At 36.6% G+C, this 23555-nt stretch overlaps 9 protein-coding genes across 9 annotated transcripts; 4 read left to right on the forward strand and 5 right to left on the reverse strand.

Annotated features, from left to right (window-relative positions):
* Positions 1-2062: 2062 nt before the first annotated feature.
* Positions 2063-2688, reverse strand: LOC137922990 (chorion class B protein PC10-like). Its single transcript, XM_068766108.1, has 2 exons — positions 2638-2688; positions 2063-2545 (listed from the first exon to the last, which is right to left on the reverse strand). The coding sequence occupies exons 1-2, from the start codon at positions 2686-2688 to the stop codon at positions 2063-2065; spliced, it is 534 nt and encodes a 177-aa protein (XP_068622209.1).
* A 1449-nt stretch (positions 2689-4137) lies between these two features.
* On the forward strand, positions 4138-4680 carry LOC137922991 (chorion class A protein Ld2/Ld41-like). The gene is made up of 2 exons (XM_068766110.1): positions 4138-4188; positions 4312-4680. The coding sequence occupies exons 1-2, from the start codon at positions 4138-4140 to the stop codon at positions 4678-4680; spliced, it is 420 nt and encodes a 139-aa protein (XP_068622211.1).
* Positions 4681-7402: 2722 nt separating this feature from the next.
* Positions 7403-8064, reverse strand: LOC137922992 (chorion class B protein PC10-like). The gene is made up of 2 exons (XM_068766111.1): positions 8014-8064; positions 7403-7921 (listed from the first exon to the last, which is right to left on the reverse strand). Exons 1-2 carry the CDS (start codon positions 8062-8064, stop codon positions 7403-7405), a joined length of 570 nt encoding a protein of 189 aa, XP_068622212.1.
* Positions 8065-9510: 1446 nt separating this feature from the next.
* LOC137922886 (chorion class A protein Ld2/Ld41-like) lies at positions 9511-10053 on the forward strand. The gene is made up of 2 exons (XM_068765979.1): positions 9511-9561; positions 9685-10053. Exons 1-2 carry the CDS (start codon positions 9511-9513, stop codon positions 10051-10053), a joined length of 420 nt encoding a protein of 139 aa, XP_068622080.1.
* A 2493-nt stretch (positions 10054-12546) lies between these two features.
* On the reverse strand, positions 12547-13208 carry LOC137922993 (chorion class B protein PC10-like). The gene is made up of 2 exons (XM_068766112.1): positions 13158-13208; positions 12547-13065 (listed from the first exon to the last, which is right to left on the reverse strand). Exons 1-2 carry the CDS (start codon positions 13206-13208, stop codon positions 12547-12549), a joined length of 570 nt encoding a protein of 189 aa, XP_068622213.1.
* A 1446-nt stretch (positions 13209-14654) lies between these two features.
* Positions 14655-15197, forward strand: LOC137922887 (chorion class A protein Ld2/Ld41-like). The gene is made up of 2 exons (XM_068765981.1): positions 14655-14705; positions 14829-15197. Exons 1-2 carry the CDS (start codon positions 14655-14657, stop codon positions 15195-15197), a joined length of 420 nt encoding a protein of 139 aa, XP_068622082.1.
* Positions 15198-17690: 2493 nt separating this feature from the next.
* LOC137922994 (chorion class B protein PC10-like) lies at positions 17691-18316 on the reverse strand. The gene is made up of 2 exons (XM_068766113.1): positions 18266-18316; positions 17691-18173 (listed from the first exon to the last, which is right to left on the reverse strand). Exons 1-2 carry the CDS (start codon positions 18314-18316, stop codon positions 17691-17693), a joined length of 534 nt encoding a protein of 177 aa, XP_068622214.1.
* A 1462-nt stretch (positions 18317-19778) lies between these two features.
* On the forward strand, positions 19779-20321 carry LOC137922878 (chorion class A protein Ld2/Ld41-like). Its single transcript, XM_068765969.1, has 2 exons — positions 19779-19829; positions 19953-20321. Exons 1-2 carry the CDS (start codon positions 19779-19781, stop codon positions 20319-20321), a joined length of 420 nt encoding a protein of 139 aa, XP_068622070.1.
* A 2484-nt stretch (positions 20322-22805) lies between these two features.
* Positions 22806-23446, reverse strand: LOC137922995 (chorion class B protein PC10-like). Its single transcript, XM_068766114.1, has 2 exons — positions 23396-23446; positions 22806-23303 (listed from the first exon to the last, which is right to left on the reverse strand). The coding sequence occupies exons 1-2, from the start codon at positions 23444-23446 to the stop codon at positions 22806-22808; spliced, it is 549 nt and encodes a 182-aa protein (XP_068622215.1).
* Between the last annotated feature and the right edge of the window lie 109 nt (positions 23447-23555).

A 23555-nucleotide genomic window follows, 5' to 3' on the forward strand; every position in this document is an offset into this window, starting at 1 on the left:
AAGAGGTTTGTGAAAAGTGGCTGTCCGAGTTCTTCGCAAATAAGGAGGGGGCTTCTACGAGGGAGGTATTATGAAGTTGCCGTCTAGATGGAAACAGATTATCGAACAAAACGGCGCATATTTGAACTAAATCCGATCACTGTAACACTTTTTATAAAGCATTGAATAAAGAGCAAAAAAGCGGAAGGGAGATATTTGACAACCTGTTATATTTTATCATTTCATATCATATATTTTATCATTTCATATCATAATCAGTCTTACATAAATGGGGTGTTTACTTTGAAAAAAAAAGTGATATATATGTCATGTGTCTTGCATCTCATGTTTTTACAGGGTGACCGAAAACAAGTATAAGAGATCGGGATGGGCGAAACTATAGCTCAATAACTATCAAACTATGGACGGAATACCTTATTTAAAAATCAATGGTTCTGGAGCTATTTGAATTCTAAATGTTTAAATTTTTATAAACTTAAATACCGATATTCTGGAAAAAATATAGACCATTTTTTTTCTTTTTACTCTTTGTACTCCCTGTACCAAATTATTAATTTCCATTATTATAGTTTAATCATTATTTTATTCGGTTTATTTTTTAGATAATTGTTATAGGATTAAATTTTTAAATCATTCTATACGGTACTGTAATTAGGTAACGAGTTAATATGCTAGTACAAGTAGTTAGGCTCTAAAGTAGGTGAACCGATCACATAGCCGCGGGCATCGCAAGAAAAGTCATTGTGACGATCCTTGGGGGAAACCTACGCCTTGCAGTGAATGTCTATCGGCTAACACGCAGATGTTAATGATGATGTCTTTTAAAATTTAACTGTTTTCATTTGTGGATGTACAAATGATTCCTTAAATAATATTACTTTTCTATAAAGAATAGACTTAATTCCAACGGCGTATTACATTAATAAGAATAGCACGTCATTTTTTGTTGTTATAGACTTAGTGACAGAATTTATTTACAAGCGCGGATAGAATACTGTAATAATTACGTTTTTCTAATTGTCACATGTTAGGATGTTGGCTTCGCGCTTTTGTTAGATAAAGTTGTATTAGAAAGTAAAAAAAGTTCATTGTTATTTAAATCGCACAGCTATCATAAATGTCATATAATATAAAAAGGACGCTAGTCGATTAAAACGATAGACAAGAGTAAATTCAACAAGAACTAGAAGTAAAACCGATTACCGAAGATACTATAAAACAAGTGCTTTTTTAGAAATTGTCATGTTAACTTACATGCTTTGTAATTTTAAATACATTTTTTGAAAACATAGAAGTAAGTACGCAGAGGATGCTACTTCCCATCCTTTGGAAACTTGTTTGTGAGCATTGGTGAACCTAAATAATGAATGCACATAATGTGAATTATATAAGATTGCATCCCGGGAATCGCACCCACAATCTATGATCGCGGGTTTCAGTCCTCTTGGGCTAGACTATTCCTGCTCAAAAGAATTTTTTTTCGATAACAAGTCTTAAAAAATTAATCGAATTAGGAATACTACGGAAATGATCACAAAAATATATCTCCAGTCACTACTTACAATATCGGATCTATATATCTCTATCTGTCTTTACATATCTCTGATGACAGCGCGTTTGGAGCCCTCGTAGCTTTGAGTAGAACGATGCCGTTTTAGAAACCCTCAATTTGAATCTGGTTCCCATCGAATCGAGTTCTTATGGCTTTCTTCTCGTGAAAAACACAATGGATAATTTTAAGTGATTCAAAATGGATCATAATAATACATATAAAAATTATTAAAATTGATATTGTGAAAAGAGAAATAAGCCAAAGTATCAATGACTCATGTATATTTGTTTATATTTACTCTTTGCTTAGAACTTAATGGAAAACTCCAAATAAACACGTGTTTGCGTGATAAAGAGGTACCAAATATCAAAGTAGTCCAAAAGTATAGAGCTTTTCTTTTTATATAAACTAAACTTAAAAATATATATCTTATTAAAGGAATTGAAAAGAGTTATGTTGAAGCATACAGAATTTTTAATTGGCAAATATCATTTGGTCAGAAGTAATTCTTCAGTAGACACCACATCCACAGCCTCCGAAGGCGCGGCCGGCGATGGCGGGGCCGTAGCCGATACCGGCGGCGAGACCGGGGCCGTATCCCAAGCCAGCGGCGGCGGGGTAGCCCCAGGCATTGCCGGCGATGTCTTCGCTGATCATGCCCACGGCACCGTCGCCGCAGCCGTAGGAGACGGCACCGGCACCAGCGGTAGGCAGCGCACCCTCCAGACCAACAGTACCCAAGAAAGGCAGCTCGCCGCCGACGGCCAAGATACCTCCAATCTCGTTCTCTGAGAGCACGGATAGGCCGACGGGCGGGATGGGGGAAGCGCTAGACACAGCGAAGCCACCACCACTGGATGTTGGCACGGCAGCTAGTCCGCAGCCGGCTCCGTAGCCAGCCCAGGGAGCGGCGGCGCCGAAGGGAGCGGCGGCCATCAAGGGAGCTTCATAAGCCAACCCAGCGCCCAATCCGCCGCAGTAAGCAGAGATGCTCTGAACAAAAAAGAAATAATTTTTACAAAAATCTTAAAGACAATGCAATATGTTATTACCAAATATGACTATGAACGCTTTTAACTACATACCTGAACCAAAAACGCTTGAGCGCAGAAAAGAATGATTGCCTTGGCGGTCATGTTGGCTTTGCTTCTTTAAAACAAATGTAAAGTTTAATAAGTTCGTGTGGTTTATATAGTCTTAACATTAAGTAAGGCGAAGACAATTGTGAGCATATTAGGCAATCTAAAGCGCACCGGCTTTTGTAAAGAATGCACATACATGATAAGACGTCATACAATAAAAATTAAATAAAAATTAATTGCTTCATCGCAAAAACAAACTCTACGTTAAAAATGACTATTGTAACTTTTCTTTTACAAAGTCAAAATAGTAAAGAGGTAGAAAATGTGAAAAGATATATAAGGTAACAGGAGCAAATAGATATACAGCAATGGAGTATTCAAGACATTCCTTATTGTTGTATGATATAAATGTGGCCCACTGCCAAAGGAGTATTGTCTCTAAAGTATAAATTGATGTGGGTAAAAAGATAATTTTGCGAATGTAAATAAGGACGACTTCCAAATATTTCCTGTATCCCGAATGATGATACAACGATAGTCCAGAACCAAATTAAACAGCTTAGCAGCCAGATTACGTTCTGCGGATGGCCTACTATATATACTATATATTCCTTTAATTAAAATTTCATCACCAAGTACCTATGCAGTAATGTTGGATAAAAGAATTTTCCCGATATTTTTATGAGAGTAAAAGATCGAACTGTTCTTCGATCGCGTCACAAACATTCGAATCGAAATTCTTAATACCTAACGAGTGACAGCTGAGGCCGAGACGTCGAGTGACGTGGAGTTTCCCGCCTTGCGCCCACGACACTGCCAAAGAACATCCACCAAGCGACATAAGATCGTCGAACATTTAATTTAACCTAAGCTGAGGCGTCCGAGACAGTCCTCTAGTTAAGGTACTGTACAAATGAAAACGCATAAATGATTATTGGCTTTATTTAGTTACGAGTATTAAGCCAAAATATATCAAAATCGAATGCACCAAAGTAAACAACAAAAAGTTATAATTCCGACCGCTTATTTACGGTGTTTATTATTCTCGACATCATTGTATTATAATGATATTAAAGAAATTATAATAAAGTTCTAGTACCCAATTATACTTACTATTCAGCAGCTAAAATAAAATGATTATTGCAACTGATTTACTTTTGGTAAATAAGAGCTCTAATTATTTGTTATATATCCAGTAATGGTTTGTTTTTTGCGGTCAAAAACAAGTCTTATTACTTTACACTGAGACTTTAGAAAAATAGTTTCGAACATGAATAAAAGTTTAAAGAGAATTGAATAACATATATAATACTTTTAAAATGTCATATTTTGAAGTAATCTGTTCTCTGCTTTGTGGCATGCTTCTGTGTACAGACAGTATCACGTGTTGTAATATTTAATTGCGAAATTATTATAGTATGGATAGATGTTCGTTATATATAAAGAGTTCACTTCATGTTACAATCACTCTGAACTCGTACAGTCGGAAAACAATTCTCAGCCATGTCTTCATTCGCCTTCTTGTTGCTCTGCGTTCAAGCTTGCTTGATCCAGGTGAGCTGTTTAATTTTAATTATTTTTATGAATACTTCAAGAGTCTTTGATATTATTCTTTAAACTAAAGATATGTATTGGGTCATTAATAACCAATTTATAATATTATTTGTGATATTCTAGACCGTGGTTAGCCGTTGCCTTGGACCCGAATTAGGACTGGGCTTCGCTCCTGAATTCGCTGGTGAATGCGGACTTGGATACGGACGCGGTTTAGCCACTGAATTCGGTTACGGACCTGGTCTTGGTTACGGATACGGACTCGCTGCCCCTGCAGCTCTCGCTGGCCCTGCTTACGGAGGCTCCGGTGTCGGTGATATTGCGGTCGCCGGCGAGATGGGAGTTGCCGGTACCACTCTGGTCGAGGGACAAGTGCCGATCCTCGGTGCCGTCAGATTCGGAGGAGATGTCCCGGCTGGCGGCGTTGTCTCCATCGCAGGACGTTGCGCCGGCGGCTGCGGCTGCGGTTGCAACGGCCCTTACATTTACTGATTGACATTACGTGACTACATAACTACGTGATCGTAACAATTTTCAATGAATAAAACCAAATGATAAATGCACCATATGAATTTATTTACTTTATTAAAACCTTGAAAATAATAAAGGAACAAATACCTGACAATTAGAGTTTTACATTTCATATATATTTTATCATTTCATATCATAATCAGTCTTACATAAATGGGGTGTTTACTTTGAAAAAAAAAAGTGATATATATGTCATGTGTCTTGTATCTCATGCTTTTACAGGGTGACCGAAAATAGGTATAAGAGATCGGGATGGACGAAACTATAGCTCAATACCTATCAAACTATGGACGGAATACCTTATTCAAAAATCAATGGTTCTGTAGCTGTTTGAATTCTAAATGTTAAAATTTTTATAAATTTAAATCCCGATATTGTGGAAAAAATATAGACCTTTTTTTTTTCTTTTTACTCTTTGTACTCCCTGTACCAAATTATTAATTTCCATTATTATAGTTTAATCATTATTTTATTCGGTTTATTTTTTAGTTAATTGTTATAGGATTAAATTTTTAAATCATTCTATACGGTACTGTAATTAGGTAACGAGTTAATATGCTAGTACAAGTAGTTAGGCTCTAAAGTAGGTGAACCGATCACATAGCCGCGGGCATCGCAAGAAAAGTCATTGTGACGATCCTTGGGGGAAACCTACGCCTTGCAGTGAATGTCTATCGGCTAACACGTAGATGTTAATGATGATGTCTTTTAAAATTTAACTGTTTTCATTTGTGGATGTACAAATGATTCCTTAAACAATATTTCTTTTCCATAAAGAATGGACTTAATTCCAATGGCGTATTACATTAATAAGAATAGCACGTCATTTTCTATTGTTATAGACTTAGTGACAGAATTTATTTACAAGCGCGGATACAATACTGTGATAATTACGTTTTTCTAATTGTCGCAAGTAAGGATATTGGCTTCGCGCTTTTGTTAGAAAAAGTTGCATTAGAAAGTAAAAAAAGTTTATTGTTATTTAAATCGCACGGTTATCATAAATGTTATATAAAATTAAAAAGACGTATTATATTATAAAGAATAGCACGTCATTTTTTGTTGTTATAGACTTAGTGACAGAATTTATTTACAAGCGCGGATACAATACTGTGATAATTACGTTTTTCTAATTGTCACAAGTTAGGATGTTGGCTTCGCGCTTTTGTTAGAAAAAGTTGTATCAGAAAGTAAAAAAAGTTCATTGTTATTTAAATCGCACAGCTATCATAAATGTCACATAATATAAAAAGGACGCTAGTTGATTAAAACGATAGACAAGAGTAAATTCAACAAGAACTAGAAGTAAAACCGATTACCGAAGATATCATAAAACAAAGTTCTTTTTTGGATCATGTCGTGTTTACTTACGTGCTTCGTATATTTTATAATATGTATTATTTATTGAAATAATGTAAACGATTGATTAAAAGCACTTTTGTAACACTCTAAGTCTTGTAAAACACAATGTCCGTTTTTAGCTTATGGTGGTTATAAATAATTTATCGAAATTAGATATACTTAAATAATACAAAAATATTTAAACTTCCAATAAAATAGATTTTTTTTTAGTTTGCCCTACAAGTGGAGTTTTTTTATGAAAAAAACTAAATCTCGGATATCTCGGAAACAATTGATTTTTCGATAGGGTACAATACACTAAATGACTGCAAATAGGCTGTATGTTCAACCTCTGTATAGTGAATTCTGCAAAAAAAATGGAAAACATGTCTTGCATTCCTTCATAGTATAACTAAATCTGAAAATTCGTATCAGTTTTACGGTGACCATTCACACTATAAAAAGGGAGAAATTTTTTTCCAATATTATTTAAAAGGATTAAATTAAAATCTTAAATGTATTTAAATTATTAAATTACATAATTTTAAATAAAATTTTTGAAAACTTAGAAGTAAGTACGCAGAGGATGCGACTTCCCATCCTTTGGAAACTTGTTTGTGAGCCTTGGTGAACCTAAACAATGAATGCACATAATGTGAATTATATAAGATTGCATCCCGGGAATCACACCCACAATCTATGATCGGGGGTTTCAGTCCTCTAGTGCTAGGCTATTCCTGCTCAAAAGATTTTTTTTTTCGATAACAAGTCTTAAAAAATTAATAGAATTAGGAATACTGCGGAAATGATCACAAAAATATATCTCCACTCACTACTTACAATATCGGATCTATATATCTCTATCTGTCTTTACATATCTCTGATGACAGCGCGTTTGGAGCCCTCGTAGCTTTGAGTAGAACGATGCCGTTTTAGAAACCCTCAATTTGAATCTGGTTCCCATCGAATCGAGTTCTTCTGGCTTTCTTCTCGTGAAAAACACAACTGATAATTTTTAGTGATATTAAATGGATCATAATAATACATATATAAAAATTATTAAAATTGATAAAGTGAAAAGAGAAATAAGCCAAAGTATCAATGACTTATGTATATATGTTTATATTTACTCTTTGCTTAGAACTTAATGGAAAACTCCAAATAAACACGTGTTTGCGTGATAAAGAGGTACCAAATATCAAACTAGTGCAAAAGTATAGAGCTTTTCTTTTTATATAAACTAAACTTGAATATATATATCTCATTAAAGGAATTGAAAAGAGTCATGTTGATGCATACAGAATTTTTAATTGGCAAATATCATTTGGTCAGAAGTAATTCTTCAGTAGACACCACATCCACAGCCTCCGAAGGCGCGGCCGGCGATGGCGGGGCCGTAGCCGATACCGGCGGCGAGACCGGGGCCGTATCCCAAGCCAGCGGCGGCGGGGTAGCCCCAGGCGGTGCCGGCGATGTCTTCGCTGATCATGCCCACGGCACCGTCGCCGCAGCCGTAGGAGACGGCACCAGCACCAGCGGTAGGCAGAGCGCCTTCCAGTCCGACGGTGCCCAGGAAAGGCAGCTCGCCGCCGACGGCCAAGATACCTCCGATCTCGTTCTCTGAGAGCACGGACAGACCGACGGGCGGGATGGGGGAAGCGCTAGACACAGCGAAGCCGCCACCGCTGGATGTTGGCACGGCAGCTAGTCCGCAGCCGGCTCCGTAGCCAGCCCAAGGAGCGGCGGCGCCGAAGGGAGCGGCGGCGCCGAAGGGAGCGGCGGCGCCGAAGGGAGCGGCGGCCATCAAGGGAGCCTCATAAGCCAACCCGGCACCCAATCCGCCGCAGTAAGCAGAGATGCTCTGAACAAAAAAGAAATAATTTTAACAAAAATCTTAAAGACAATGCAATAATATATTACCAAATATGACTATGAACGCTTTAAACTACATACCTGAACCAAAAACGCTTGAGCGCAGAAAAGAATGATTGCCTTGGCGGTCATGCTGGCTTTGCTTCTTTAAAACAAATGTAAAGTTTAATTAGTTCGTGTGGTTTATATAGTCTTAACATTAAGTAAAGCGAAGGCAATTGTGAGCATATTAGGCAATCTAAAACACCCAGGCTTTTGTAAAGAATGCACATACATGATAAGACGACATACAATAAAAATAATATAAAAATTAATTGCTTCATCGCAAAACCAAACTCTACGTTAAAAATGACTATTGTAACTTTTCTTTTACGAAGTCAAAATAGTAAAGAGGTAGAAAATGTAAAAAGATATATAAGGTAACAGGAGCAAATAGATATACAGCAATGGAGTATTCAAGACATTCCTTATTGTTGTATGATATAAATGTGGCCCACTGCCAAAGGAGTATTGTCTCTAAAGTATAAATTGATGTGGGTGAAAAGAAAATTTTGCGGATGTAAATAAGAACGACTTCCAAATATTTCCTGTATCCCGAATGATGATACAACGATAGTCCAGAACCAAATTAAACAGCTTAACAGCCAGATTACGTTCTGGGGATAGTCTACTATATATACTTTATATTCCTTTAATTTAAATTTCATCACCAAGTACCTATGCAGTAATGTTGGATAAAAGAATTTTCTCGATATTTTAATGAGAATAAAAGATCGAGCTGTTCTTCGATCGCGTCACAAACATTCGAATCGAAATTCTTAATACCTAACGAGTGACAGCTCAGTCCGAGAGGTCGAGTGACGTGGAGTTTCCCGCCTTTCGCCCACGACACTGCCAAAGAACATCCACCAAGCGACATAAGATCGCCGAACATTTTATTTAACCTAAGCTGAGGCGCCCGAGACAGTCCTCTAGTTAAGGTACTGTCCAAATGAAAATGCATAAATGATTATTGGCTTTATTTAGTTACGAGTATTAAGCCAAAATATATCAAAATCGAATGCACCAAAGTAAACAACAAAAAGTTATAATTCCGACCGCTTATTTACGGTGTTTATTATTCTCGACATCATTGTATTATAATGATATTAAAGAAATTATAATTAAGTTCTAGTACCCAATTATAATGTACTATTCGGCAGCTAAAATAAAATGATAATTGCAACTGATTTACTTTTGGTAAATAAGAGCTCTAATTATTTGTTATATGTCCAGTAATGGTTTGTTTTTTTCGGTCGAAAATAAATCTTGTTACTCTACATTGAGACTTTAGAAAAATAGTTTCGAACATGAATAAAAGTTTAAAGAGAATTGAATAACATATATAATTCTTTTAAAATGTCATATTTTAAAGTAATTTGTTTTCTGATTTGTGGCATGTTTCTGTGTACAGTATCACGTGTTGTAATATTTAATTGCGAAATTATTATAGTATGGATAGATGTTCATTATATATAAAGAGCTCACTTCAATTTACAATCATTCTGGACTCGTACAGTCGGAAAACAATTCTCAGCCATGTCTCCATTTGCCTTCTTGTTGCTCTGCGTTCAAGCTTGCTTGATCCAGGTGAGGTTTTAAATTTTAATTATTTTTATGAATACTTCTAGAATCGTTGATATATTTCTTTTAACTAGAGATATGTATTAGATCATTAACAAGCAATTTATTATATTATTTGTGATATTCTAGACCGTGTTCAGCCGTTGCCTTGGACCCGAATTAGGACTGGGCTTCGCTCCTGAATTCGCTGGTGAATGCGGACTTGGATACGGACGCGGTTTAGCCACTGAATTCGGTTACGGACCTGGTCTTGGTTACGGATACGGACTCGCTGCCCCTGCAGCTCTCTCTGGCCCTGCTTACGGAGGCTCCGGTGTCGGTGATATTGCGGTCGCCGGCGAGATGGGAGTTGCCGGTACCACTCTGGTCGAGGGACAAGTGCCGATCCTCGGTGCCGTCAGATTCGGAGGAGATGTCCCGGCTGGCGGCGTTGTCTCCATCGCAGGACGTTGCGCCGGCGGCTGCGGCTGCGGTTGCAACGGCCCTTACATGTACTGATTGACATTACGTGACTACATAACTACGTGATCGTAACAATTTTCAATGAATAAAACCAAATGATAAATGCACCATATGAATTTATTTACTTTATTAAAACCTTGAAAATAATAAAGGAACAAATACCTGACAATTAGAGTTTTACATTTCATATATATTTTATCATTTCATATCATAATCAGTCTTACATAAAGGGGGTGTTTACTTTGAAAAAAAAAGTGATATGTATGTCATGTGTCTTGCATCTCATGCTTTTACAGGGTGACCGAAAATAGGTATAAGAGATCGGGATGGGCGAAACTATAGCTCAATACCTATCAAAGTATGGACGGAATACCTTATTCAAAAATCAATGGTTCTGTAGCTGTTTGAATTCTAAATGTTAAAATTTTTATAAATTTAAATCCCGATATTCTGGAAAAAATATAGACCATTTTTTTTCTTTTTACTCTTTGTACTCCCTGTACCAAATTATTAATTTCCATTATTATAGTTTAATCATTATTTTATTCGGTTTATTTTTTAGTTAATTGTTATAGGATTAAATTTTTAAATCATTCTATACGGTACTGTAATTAGGTAACGAGTTAATATGCTAGTACAAGTAGTTAGGCTCTAAAGTAGGTGAACCGATCACATAGCCGCGGGCATCGCAAGAAAAGTCATTGTGACGATCCTTGGGGGAAACCTACGCCTTGCAGTGAATGTCTATCGGCTAACACGTAGATGTTAATGATGATGTCTTTTAAAATTTAACTGTTTTCATTTGTGGATGTACAAATGATTCCTTAAACAATATTACTTTTCTATAAAGAATAGACTTAATTCCAACGGCGTATTACATTAATAAGAATAGCACGTCATTTTTTGTTGTTATAGACTTAGTGACAGAATTATTTACAAGCGCGGATAGAATATTGTAATAATTACGTTTTTCTAATTGTCATAAATTAGGATGTTGGCTTCGCGCTTGTGTTAGAAAAAGTTGTATTAGAAAGTAAAAAAAGTTCATTGTTATTTAAATCGCACGGCGATCATAAATGTCATATAATATAAAAAGGACGCTAGTCGATTAAAACGATAGACAAGAGTAAATTCACTAAGAATTAGAAGTAAAACCGATTATCAAAGATACTATAAAACAAGTGCTTTTTTAGAACATGTCATGTTAACTTACGTGCTTCGTATATTTTATAATATATATTTCTTATTGAAATAATGTAAACGGTTGATTAAAAGCTCTTTTGTAACACTCTAAGTCTTGTAAAACACATAATGTCCATTTTTAACTTTTGGTGGTTATAAATAATTTATCGAAATTAGATATACTTAAATAACACAAAAATATTTAAACTTCCAATAAAATAGAATTTTTTTTAGTTTGCCCTACAAGTGGAGTTTTTTTATGAAAAAAACTAAATCTCGGATATCTCGGAAACAATTGATTTTTCGATAGAGTACAATAAACTAAATGACTGCAAATAGGCTGTATGTTCAACCTCTGTATAGTGAATTCTGCAAAAAAAAAATAGAAAACATGTCTTGCGTTTCTTCATAGTATAAATAAATCTGAAAAATCGTATCAGTTTTACGGTGACCATTCACACTATAAAAAAGGAGAAATTTTTTTCTAATATTATTTAAAAAGATTAAATTAAAATCTTAAATGTATTTAAATTATTAAATTACATAATTTTAAATAAAATTTTTGAAAACTTAGAAGTAAGTACGCAGAGGATGCGACTTCCCATCCTTTGGAAACTTGTTTGTGAGCCTTGGTGAACCTAAACAATGAATGCACATAATGTGAATTATATAAGATTGCATCCCGGGAATCACACCCACAATCTATGATCGGGGGTTTCAGTCCTCTAGTGCTAGGCTATTCCTGCTCAAAAGATTTTTTTTTTCGATAACAAGTCTTAAAAAATTAATAGAATTAGGAATACTGCGGAAATGATCACAAAAATATATCTCCACTCACTACTTACAATATCGGATCTATATATCTCTATCTGTCTTTACATATCTCTGATGACAGCGCGTTTGGAGCCCTCGTAGCTTTGAGTAGAACGATGCCGTTTTAGAAACCCTCAATTTGAATCTGGTTCCCATCGAATCGAGTTCTTCTGGCTTTCTTCTCGTGAAAAACACAACTGATAATTTTTAGTGATATTAAATGGATCATAATAATACATATATAAAAATTATTAAAATTGATAAAGTGAAAAGAGAAATAAGCCAAAGTATCAATGACTTATGTATATATGTTTATATTTACTCTTTGCTTAGAACTTAATGGAAAACTCCAAATAAACACGTGTTTGCGTGATAAAGAGGTACCAAATATCAAACTAGTGCAAAAGTATAGAGCTTTTCTTTTTATATAAACTAAACTTGAATATATATATCTCATTAAAGGAATTGAAAAGAGTCATGTTGATGCATACAGAATTTTTAATTGGCAAATATCATTTGGTCAGAAGTAATTCTTCAGTAGACACCACATCCACAGCCTCCGAAGGCGCGGCCGGCGATGGCGGGGCCGTAGCCGATACCGGCGGCGAGACCGGGGCCGTATCCCAAGCCAGCGGCGGCGGGGTAGCCCCAGGCGGTGCCGGCGATGTCTTCGCTGATCATGCCCACGGCACCGTCGCCGCAGCCGTAGGAGACGGCACCAGCACCAGCGGTAGGCAGAGCGCCTTCCAGTCCGACGGTGCCCAGGAAAGGCAGCTCGCCGCCGACGGCCAAGATACCTCCGATCTCGTTCTCTGAGAGCACGGACAGACCGACGGGCGGGATGGGGGAAGCGCTAGACACAGCGAAGCCGCCACCGCTGGATGTTGGCACGGCAGCTAGTCCGCAGCCGGCTCCGTAGCCAGCCCAAGGAGCGGCGGCGCCGAAGGGAGCGGCGGCGCCGAAGGGAGCGGCGGCGCCGAAGGGAGCGGCGGCCATCAAGGGAGCCTCATAAGCCAACCCGGCACCCAATCCGCCGCAGTAAGCAGAGATGCTCTGAACAAAAAAGAAATAATTTTAACAAAAATCTTAAAGACAATGCAATAATATATTACCAAATATGACTATGAACGCTTTAAACTACATACCTGAACCAAAAACGCTTGAGCGCAGAAAAGAATGATTGCCTTGGCGGTCATGCTGGCTTTGCTTCTTTAAAACAAATGTAAAGTTTAATTAGTTCGTGTGGTTTATATAGTCTTAACATTAAGTAAAGCGAAGGCAATTGTGAGCATATTAGGCAATCTAAAACACCCAGGCTTTTGTAAAGAATGCACATACATGATAAGACGACATACAATAAAAATAATATAAAAATTAATTGCTTCATCGCAAAACCAAACTCTACGTTAAAAATGACTATTGTAACTTTTCTTTTACGAAGTCAAAATAGTAAAGAGGTAGAAAATGTAAAAAGATATATAAGGTAACAGGAGCAAATAGATATACAGCAATGGAGTATTCAAGACATTCCTTATTGTTGTATGATATAAATGTGGCCCACTGCCAAAGGAGTATTGTCTCTAAAGTATAAATTGATGTGGGTGAAAAGAAAATTTTGCGGATGTAAATAAGAACGACTTCCAAATATTTCCTGTATCCCGAATGATGATACAACGATAGTCCAGAACCAAATTAAACAGCTTAACAGCCAGATTACGTTCTGGGGATAGTCTACTATATATACTTTATATTCCTTTAATTTAAATTTCATCACCAAGTACCTATGCAGTAATGTTGGATAAAAGAATTTTCTCGATATTTTAATGAGAATAAAAGATCGAGCTGTTCTTCGATCGCGTCACAAACATTCGAATCGAAATTCTTAATACCTAACGAGTGACAGCTCAGTCCGAGAGGTCGAGTGACGTGGAGTTTCCCGCCTTTCGCCCACGACACTGCCAAAGAACATCCACCAAGCGACATAAGATCGCCGAACATTTTATTTAACCTAAGCTGAGGCGCCCGAGACAGTCCTCTAGTTAAGGTACTGTCCAAATGAAAATGCATAAATGATTATTGGCTTTATTTAGTTACGAGTATTAAGCCAAAATATATCAAAATCGAATGCACCAAAGTAAACAACAAAAAGTTATAATTCCGACCGCTTATTTACGGTGTTTATTATTCTCGACATCATTGTATTATAATGATATTAAAGAAATTATAATTAAGTTCTAGTACCCAATTATAATGTACTATTCGGCAGCTAAAATAAAATGATAATTGCAACTGATTTACTTTTGGTAAATAAGAGCTCTAATTATTTGTTATATGTCCAGTAATGGTTTGTTTTTTTCGGTCGAAAATAAATCTTGTTACTCTACATTGAGACTTTAGAAAAATAGTTTCGAACATGAATAAAAGTTTAAAGAGAATTGAATAACATATATAATTCTTTTAAAATGTCATATTTTAAAGTAATTTGTTTTCTGATTTGTGGCATGTTTCTGTGTACAGTATCACGTGTTGTAATATTTAATTGCGAAATTATTATAGTATGGATAGATGTTCATTATATATAAAGAGCTCACTTCAATTTACAATCATTCTGGACTCGTACAGTCGGAAAACAATTCTCAGCCATGTCTCCATTTGCCTTCTTGTTGCTCTGCGTTCAAGCTTGCTTGATCCAGGTGAGGTTTTAAATTTTAATTATTTTTATGAATACTTCTAGAATCGTTGATATATTTCTTTTAACTAGAGATATGTATTAGATCATTAACAAGCAATTTATTATATTATTTGTGATATTCTAGACCGTGTTCAGCCGTTGCCTTGGACCCGAATTAGGACTGGGCTTCGCTCCTGAATTCGCTGGTGAATGCGGACTTGGATACGGACGCGGTTTAGCCACTGAATTCGGTTACGGACCTGGTCTTGGTTACGGATACGGACTCGCTGCCCCTGCAGCTCTCTCTGGCCCTGCTTACGGAGGCTCCGGTGTCGGTGATATTGCGGTCGCCGGCGAGATGGGAGTTGCCGGTACCACTCTGGTCGAGGGACAAGTGCCGATCCTCGGTGCCGTCAGATTCGGAGGAGATGTCCCGGCTGGCGGCGTTGTCTCCATCGCAGGACGTTGCGCCGGCGGCTGCGGCTGCGGTTGCAACGGCCCTTACATGTACTGATTGACATTACGTGACTACATAACTACGTGATCGTAACAATTTTCAATGAATAAAACCAAATGATAAATGCACCATATGAATTTATTTACTTTATTAAAACCTTGAAAATAATAAAGGAACAAATACCTGACAATTAGAGTTTTACATTTCATATATATTTTATCATTTCATATCATAATCAGTCTTACATAAAGGGGGTGTTTACTTTGAAAAAAAAAGTGATATGTATGTCATGTGTCTTGCATCTCATGCTTTTACAGGGTGACCGAAAATAGGTATAAGAGATCGGGATGGGCGAAACTATAGCTCAATACCTATCAAAGTATGGACGGAATACCTTATTCAAAAATCAATGGTTCTGTAGCTGTTTGAATTCTAAATGTTAAAATTTTTATAAATTTAAATCCCGATATTCTGGAAAAAATATAGACCATTTTTTTTCTTTTTACTCTTTGTACTCCCTGTACCAAATTATTAATTTCCATTATTATAGTTTAATCATTATTTTATTCGGTTTATTTTTTAGTTAATTGTTATAGGATTAAATTTTTAAATCATTCTATACGGTACTGTAATTAGGTAACGAGTTAATATGCTAGTACAAGTAGTTAGGCTCTAAAGTAGGTGAACCGATCACATAGCCGCGGGCATCGCAAGAAAAGTCATTGTGACGATCCTTGGGGGAAACCTACGCCTTGCAGTGAATGTCTATCGGCTAACACGTAGATGTTAATGATGATGTCTTTTAAAATTTAACTGTTTTCATTTGTGGATGTACAAATGATTCCTTAAACAATATTACTTTTCTATAAAGAATAGACTTAATTCCAACGGCGTATTACATTAATAAGAATAGCACGTCATTTTTTGTTGTTATAGACTTAGTGACAGAATTATTTACAAGCGCGGATAGAATATTGTAATAATTACGTTTTTCTAATTGTCATAAATTAGGATGTTGGCTTCGCGCTTGTGTTAGAAAAAGTTGTATTAGAAAGTAAAAAAAGTTCATTGTTATTTAAATCGCACGGCGATCATAAATGTCATATAATATAAAAAGGACGCTAGTCGATTAAAACGATAGACAAGAGTAAATTCACTAAGAATTAGAAGTAAAACCGATTATCAAAGATACTATAAAACAAGTGCTTTTTTAGAACATGTCATGTTAACTTACGTGCTTCGTATATTTTATAATATATATTTCTTATTGAAATAATGTAAACGGTTGATTAAAAGCTCTTTTGTAACACTCTAAGTCTTGTAAAACACATAATGTCCATTTTTAACTTTTGGTGGTTATAAATAATTTATCGAAATTAGATATACTTAAATAACACAAAAATATTTAAACTTCCAATAAAATAGAATTTTTTTTAGTTTGCCCTACAAGTGGAGTTTTTTTATGAAAAAAACTAAATCTCGGATATCTCGGAAACAATTGATTTTTCGATAGAGTACAATAAACTAAATGACTGCAAATAGGCTGTATGTTCAACCTCTGTATAGTGAATTCTGCAAAAAAAAAATAGAAAACATGTCTTGCGTTTCTTCATAGTATAAATAAATCTGAAAAATCGTATCAGTTTTACGGTGACCATTCACACTATAAAAAAGGAGAAATTTTTTTCTAATATTATTTAAAAAGATTAAATTAAAATCTTAAATGTATTTAAATTATTAAATTACATAATTTTAAATAAAATTTTTGAAAACTTAGAAGTAAGTACGCAGAGGATGCGACTTCCCATCCTTTGGAAACTTGTTTGTGAGCCTTGGTGAACCTAAACAATGAATGCACATAATGTGAATTATATAAGATTGCATCCCGGGAATCACACCCACAATCTATGATCGGGGGTTTCAGTCCTCTAGTGCTAGGCTATTCCTGCTCAAAAGATTTTTTTTTTCGATAACAAGTCTTAAAAAATTAATAGAATTAGGAATACTGCGGAAATGATCACAAAAATATATCTCCACTCACTACTTACAATATCGGATCTATATATCTCTATCTGTCTTTACATATCTCTGATGACAGCGCGTTTGGAGCCCTCGTAGCTTTGAGTAGAACGATGCCGTTTTAGAAACCCTCAATTTGAATCTGGTTCCCATCGAATCGAGTTCTTCTGGCTTTCTTCTCGTGAAAAACACAACTGATAATTTTTAGTGATATTAAATGGATCATAATAATACATATATAAAAATTATTAAAATTGATAAAGTGAAAAGAGAAATAAGCCAAAGTATCAATGACTTATGTATATATGTTTATATTTACTCTTTGCTTAGAACTTAATGGAAAACTCCAAATAAACACGTGTTTGCGTGATAAAGAGGTACCAAATATCAAACTAGTGCAAAAGTATAGAGCTTTTCTTTTTATATAAACTAAACTTGAATATATATATCTCATTAAAGGAATTGAAAAGAGTCATGTTGATGCATACAGAATTTTTAATTGGCAAATATCATTTGGTCAGAAGTAATTCTTCAGTAGACACCACATCCACAGCCTCCGAAGGCGCGGCCGGCGATGGCGGGGCCGTAGCCGATACCGGCGGCGAGACCGGGGCCGTATCCCAAGCCAGCGGCGGCGGGGTAGCCCCAGGCGGTGCCGGCGATGTCTTCGCTGATCATGCCCACGGCACCGTCGCCGCAGCCGTAGGAGACGGCACCAGCACCAGCGGTAGGCAGAGCGCCTTCCAGTCCGACGGTGCCCAGGAAAGGCAGCTCGCCGCCGACGGCCAAGATACCTCCGATCTCGTTCTCTGAGAGCACGGACAGACCGACGGGCGGGATGGGGGAAGCGCTAGACACAGCGAAGCCGCCACCGCTGGATGTTGGCACGGCAGCTAGTCCGCAGCCGGCTCCGTAGCCAGCCCAAGGAGCGGCGGCGCCGAAGGGAGCGGCGGCCATCAAGGGAGCCTCATAAGCCAACCCGGCACCCAATCCGCCGCAGTAAGCAGAGATGCTCTGAACAAAAAAGAAATAATTTTAACAAAAATCTTAAAGACAATGCAATAATATATTACCAAATATGACTATGAACGCTTTAAACTACATACCTGAACCAAAAACGCTTGAGCGCAGAAAAGAATGATTGCCTTGGCGGTCATGTTGGCTTTGCTTCTTTAAAACAAATGTAAAGTTTAATTAGTTCGTGTGGTTTATATAGTCTTAACATTAAGTAAAGCGAAGGCAATTGTGAGCATATTAGGCAATCTAAAACACCCAGGCTTTTGTAAAGAATGCACATACATGATAAGACGAAATACAATAAAAATTATATAAATATTAATTGCTTCATCGCAAAGCTAAACTCTACGTTAAAAATGACTATTGTAACTTTTCTTTTACGAAGTCAAAATAGTAAAGAGGTAGAAAATGTGGAGAGATATATACCTTTTATACACAGGAGCAAATAGATACTAAGTAATCGAGTATTTAAGACATTCCTTATTGTTTAGTAAAAATGATATAAATGTGGCCCATTGCCAAAGGAGAATTGAGTCTAAATACTTGCTTTGCAAAGTGGGGTGGGTCACAAATTAATTTTTCGAATTGTAAATAAGAATAACCTCCAAATGTCACCGCTATCCCGCAAGCTAATACAACGATAGTCCAGAACCAACTTAAACAGCTTAACATCATAATTACGGTCTGGGGACGACCTACTATACGATACCTTTAATTTATATTTCATCACCAAGTACCTATGCAGTAATGTTGGATTAAGGAATTCTCCCGATATTTTAATGAGAGTAAAAGATCGGGCTGTTCTTCGATCGCGTCATAAACATTCGAATCGAAATTCTTAATACCTAACGAGTGACAGCTCAGGCCGAAACATCGAGTGACGTGGAGTTTCCCGCCTTGCGCCCACGACACTGCCAAAGAACATCCACCAAGCGACATAAGATCGTCGAACATTTAATTTAACCTAAGCTGAGGCGTCCGAGACAGTCCTCTAGTTAAGGTACTGTACAAATGAAAACGCATAAATGATTATTGGCTTTATTTATTTACGAGTATTAAGCCAAAATATATCAAAATCGAATGCACCAAAGTAAACAACAAAAAGTTATAATTCCGACCGCTTATTTACGGTGTTTATTATTCTCGACATCATTGTATTATAATGATATTAAAGAAATTATAATTAAGTTCTAGTACCCAATTATAATGTACTATTCGGCAGCTAAAATAAAATGATAATTGCAACTGATTTACTTTTGGTAAATAAGAGCTCTAATTATTTGTTATATGTCCAGTAATGGTTTGTTTTTTTCGGTCGAAAATAAATCTTGTTACTCTACATTGAGACTTTAGAAAAATAGTTTCGAACATGAATAAAAGTTTAAAGAGAATTGAATAACATATATAATACTTTTAAAATGTCATATTTTGAAGTAATTTGTTCTCTGCTTTGTGGCATGCTTCTGTGTACAGACAGTATCACGTGTTGTAATATTTAATTGCGAAATTATTATAGTATGGATAGATGTTCATTATATATAAAGAGCTCACTTCAATTTACAATCATTCTGAACTCGTACAGTCGGAAAACAATTTTCAGCCATGTCTCCATTCGCCTTCTTGTTGCTCTGCGTTCAAGCTTGCTTGATCCAGGTGAGGTTTTTAATTTTAATTATTTTTATGAATACTTCTAGAATCGTTGATATTTTTCTTTTAACTAGAGATATGTATTAGATCATTAACAAGCAATTTATTATATTATTTGTGATATTCTAGACCGTGTTCAGCCGTTGCCTTGGACCAGAATTAGGACTGGGCTTCGCTCCTGAATTCGCTGGTGAATGCGGACTTGGATACGGACGCGGTTTAGCCACTGAATTCGGTTACGGACCTGGTCTTGGTTACGGATACGGACTCGCTGCCCCTGCAGCTCTCGCTGGCCCTGCTTACGGAGGCTCCGGTGTCGGTGATATTGCGGTCGCCGGCGAGATGGGAGTTGCCGGTACCACTCTGGTCGAGGGACAAGTGCCGATCCTCGGTGCCGTCAGATTCGGAGGAGATGTCCCGGCTGGCGGCGTTGTCTCCATCGCAGGACGTTGCGCCGGCGGCTGCGGCTGCGGTTGCAACGGCCCTTACATGTACTGATTGACATTACGTGACTACATAACTACGTGATCGTAACAATTTTCAATGAATAAAACCAAATGATAAATGCACCATATGAATTTATTTACTTTATTAAAACCTTGAAATTAATAAAGAAACAAATATCTTACAATTAGAGTTTTACATTTCATATATATTTTATCATTTCATATCATATATTTTATCATTTCATATTATAATCAGTCTTACATAAATGGGGTGTTTACTTTGAAAAAAAAAGTGATATATATGTCATGTGTCTTGTATCTCATGCTTTTACAGGGTGACCGAAAATAGGTATAAGAGATCGGGATGGACGAAACTATAGCTCAATACCTATCAAACTATGGACGGAATACCTTATTCAAAAATCAATGGTTCTGTAGCTGTTTGAATTCTAAATGTTAAAATTTTTATAAATTTAAATCCAGATATTCTGGAAAAAATATAGACCATTTTTTTTCTTTTTACTCTTTGTACTCCCTGTACCAAATTATTAATTTCCATTATTATAGTTTAATCATTATTTTATTCGGTTTATTTTTTAGATAATTGTTATAGGATTAAATTTTTAAATCATTCTATACGGTACTGTAATTAGGTAACGAGTTAATATGCTAGTACAAGTAGTTAGGCTCTAAAGTAGGTGAACCGATCACATAGCCGCGGGCATCGCAAGAAAAGTCATTGTGACGATCCTTGGGGGAAACCTACGCCTTGCAGTGAATGTCTATCGGCTAACACGCAGATGTTAATGATGATGTCTTTTAAAATTTAACTGTTTTCATTTGTGGATGTACAAATGATTCCTTAAACAATATTACTTTTCTATAAAGAATAGACTTAATTCCAACGGCGTATTACATTAATAAGAATAGCACGTCATTTTCTGTTGTTATAGACTTAGTGACAGAATTTATTTACAAGCACGGATACAATACTGTGATAATTACGTTTTTCTAATTGTCACAAGTTAGGATGTTGGCTTCGCGCTTTTGTTAGAAAAAGTTGTATTAGAAAGTAAAAAAAGTTCATTGTTATTTAAATCGCACAGCTATCATAAATGTCATATAATATAAAAAGGACGCTAGTCGATTAAAACGATCGACAAGAGTAAATTCAACAAGAACTAGAAGTAAAACCGATTACCGAAGATACCACAAAACAAGTTCTTTTTTAGAACATGTCGTGTTTACTTACGTGCTTCGTATATTTTATAATATGTATTTTTTATTGAAATAATGTAAACGATTGATTAAAAGCACTTTTGTAACACTCTAAGACTTATAAACGACATAATGTCCGTTTTTAACTTTTTGTGGTTTTAATAATTAATTGAAATTAGATATATTTAACTAACACAGCAATATTTAAGTTCGCTCTACAAGTGGAGTTTTTTTATGAAAAAAACTAAATCTCGGATATCTCCGAAACCATTGATTATTCGATAGGGTACAATACACTAAATGACTGTAAATGGGCTGTATATTCAACTACTGTAAAGTGAATTCTGCAAAAAAAATGGAAAACATGTCTTGAGTTCCTTCATAGCATAACCAAATCTGAAAATTCGAATCAGTTTTACGGTGACCATTCAACACTATAAAAAAGGAGATTTTTTTTTAATATTATTTAAAAGGATTGAATTAAAACCTATAATGTATTTAAATAATTAAATTACATAATTTTAAATAAAATTTTTGAAAACATAGAAGTAAGTACGCAGAGGATGCTACTTCCCATCTTTTGGAAACTTGTTTGTGAGCATTGGTGAACCTAAATAATGAATGCACATAATGTGAATTATATAAGATTGCATCCCGGGAATCGCACCCACAATCTATGATCGCGGGTTTCAGTCCTCTAGTGCTAGGCTATTCCTGCTCAAAAGATTTTTTTTTCGATAACAAGTCTTGAAAAATTTATAGAATTAGGAATACTGCGGAAATGATCACAGAAATATATCTCAACTCACTACTTACAATATCGGATCTATATATCTCTATCTCTCTTTACATATCTCTGATGACAGCGCGTTTGGAGCCCTCGTAGCTTTGAGTAGAACGATGCCGTTTTAGAAACCCTCAATTTGAATCTGGTTCCCATCGAATCGAGTTCTTCTGGCTTTCTTCTCGTGAAAAACACAACTGATAATTTTTAGTGATATTAAATGGATCATAATAATACATATATAAAAATTATTAAAATTGATAAAGTGAAAAGAGAAATAAGCCAAAGTATCAATGACTTATGTATATATGTTTATATTTACTCTTTGCTTAGAACTTAATGGAAAACTCCAAATAAACACGTGTTTGCGTGATAAAGAGGTACCAAATATCAATCTAGTTCAAAAGTATAGAGCTTATCTTTTTATATAAACTAAACTTAAAAATACATATCCCATTAAAGAAATTGAAAAGAGTTATGTTGATGCGTACAGAATTTTTAATTGGCAAATATAATTTGGTCAGAAGTAATTCTTCAGTAGACACCGCATCCGCAGCCTCCGAAGGCGCGGCCGGCGATGGCGGGGCCGTAGCCGATACCGGCGGCGAGACCGGGGCCATATCCGAAGCCAGCGGCGGCGGGGTAGCCCCAGGCGGAGGCGGCGATGTCTTCGCTGATCATGCCTACGGCACCGTCGCCGCAGCCGTAGGAGACGGCGCCAGAACCAGCGGTAGGCAGAGCGCCTTCCAGTCCGACAGTGCCCAGGAAAGGCAGCTCGCCGCCGACGGCCAAGATACCTCCGATCTCGTTCTCTGAGAGCACGGACAGACCGACGGGCGGGATGGGGGAAGCGCTAGACACAGCGAAGCCACCACCGCTGGATGTTGGCACGGCAGCTAGTCCGCAGCCGGCTCCGTAGCCAGCCCAGGGAGCGGCGGCGCCGAAGGGAGCGGCGGCGCCGAAGGGAGCGGCGGCCAAGGGAGCTTCATAAGCCAACCCAGCGCCCAATCCGCCGCAGTAAGCAGAGATGCTCTGAGCAAAAAAGAAATAATTTTTACAAAAATCTTAAAGACAATGCAATATGTTATCACCAAATATGACTATGAACGCTTTTAACTACATACCTGAACCAAAAGCGCTTGAGCGCAGAAAAGAATGATTGCCTTGGCGGTCATGTTGGCTTTGCTTCTTTAAAACAAATGTAAAGTTTAATTAGTTCGTGTGGTTTATATAGTCTTAACATTAAGTAAAGCGAAGGCAATTGTGAGCATATTAGGCAATCTA

The sequence above is a fragment of the Battus philenor genome, unplaced genomic scaffold (assembly GCF_028537555.1).
Source record: "Battus philenor isolate CCGP_79_NKW_IND1 unplaced genomic scaffold, ilBatPhil1.0.hap1 SCAF_20, whole genome shotgun sequence".
Taxonomy (NCBI): domain Eukaryota; kingdom Metazoa; phylum Arthropoda; class Insecta; order Lepidoptera; family Papilionidae; genus Battus; species Battus philenor.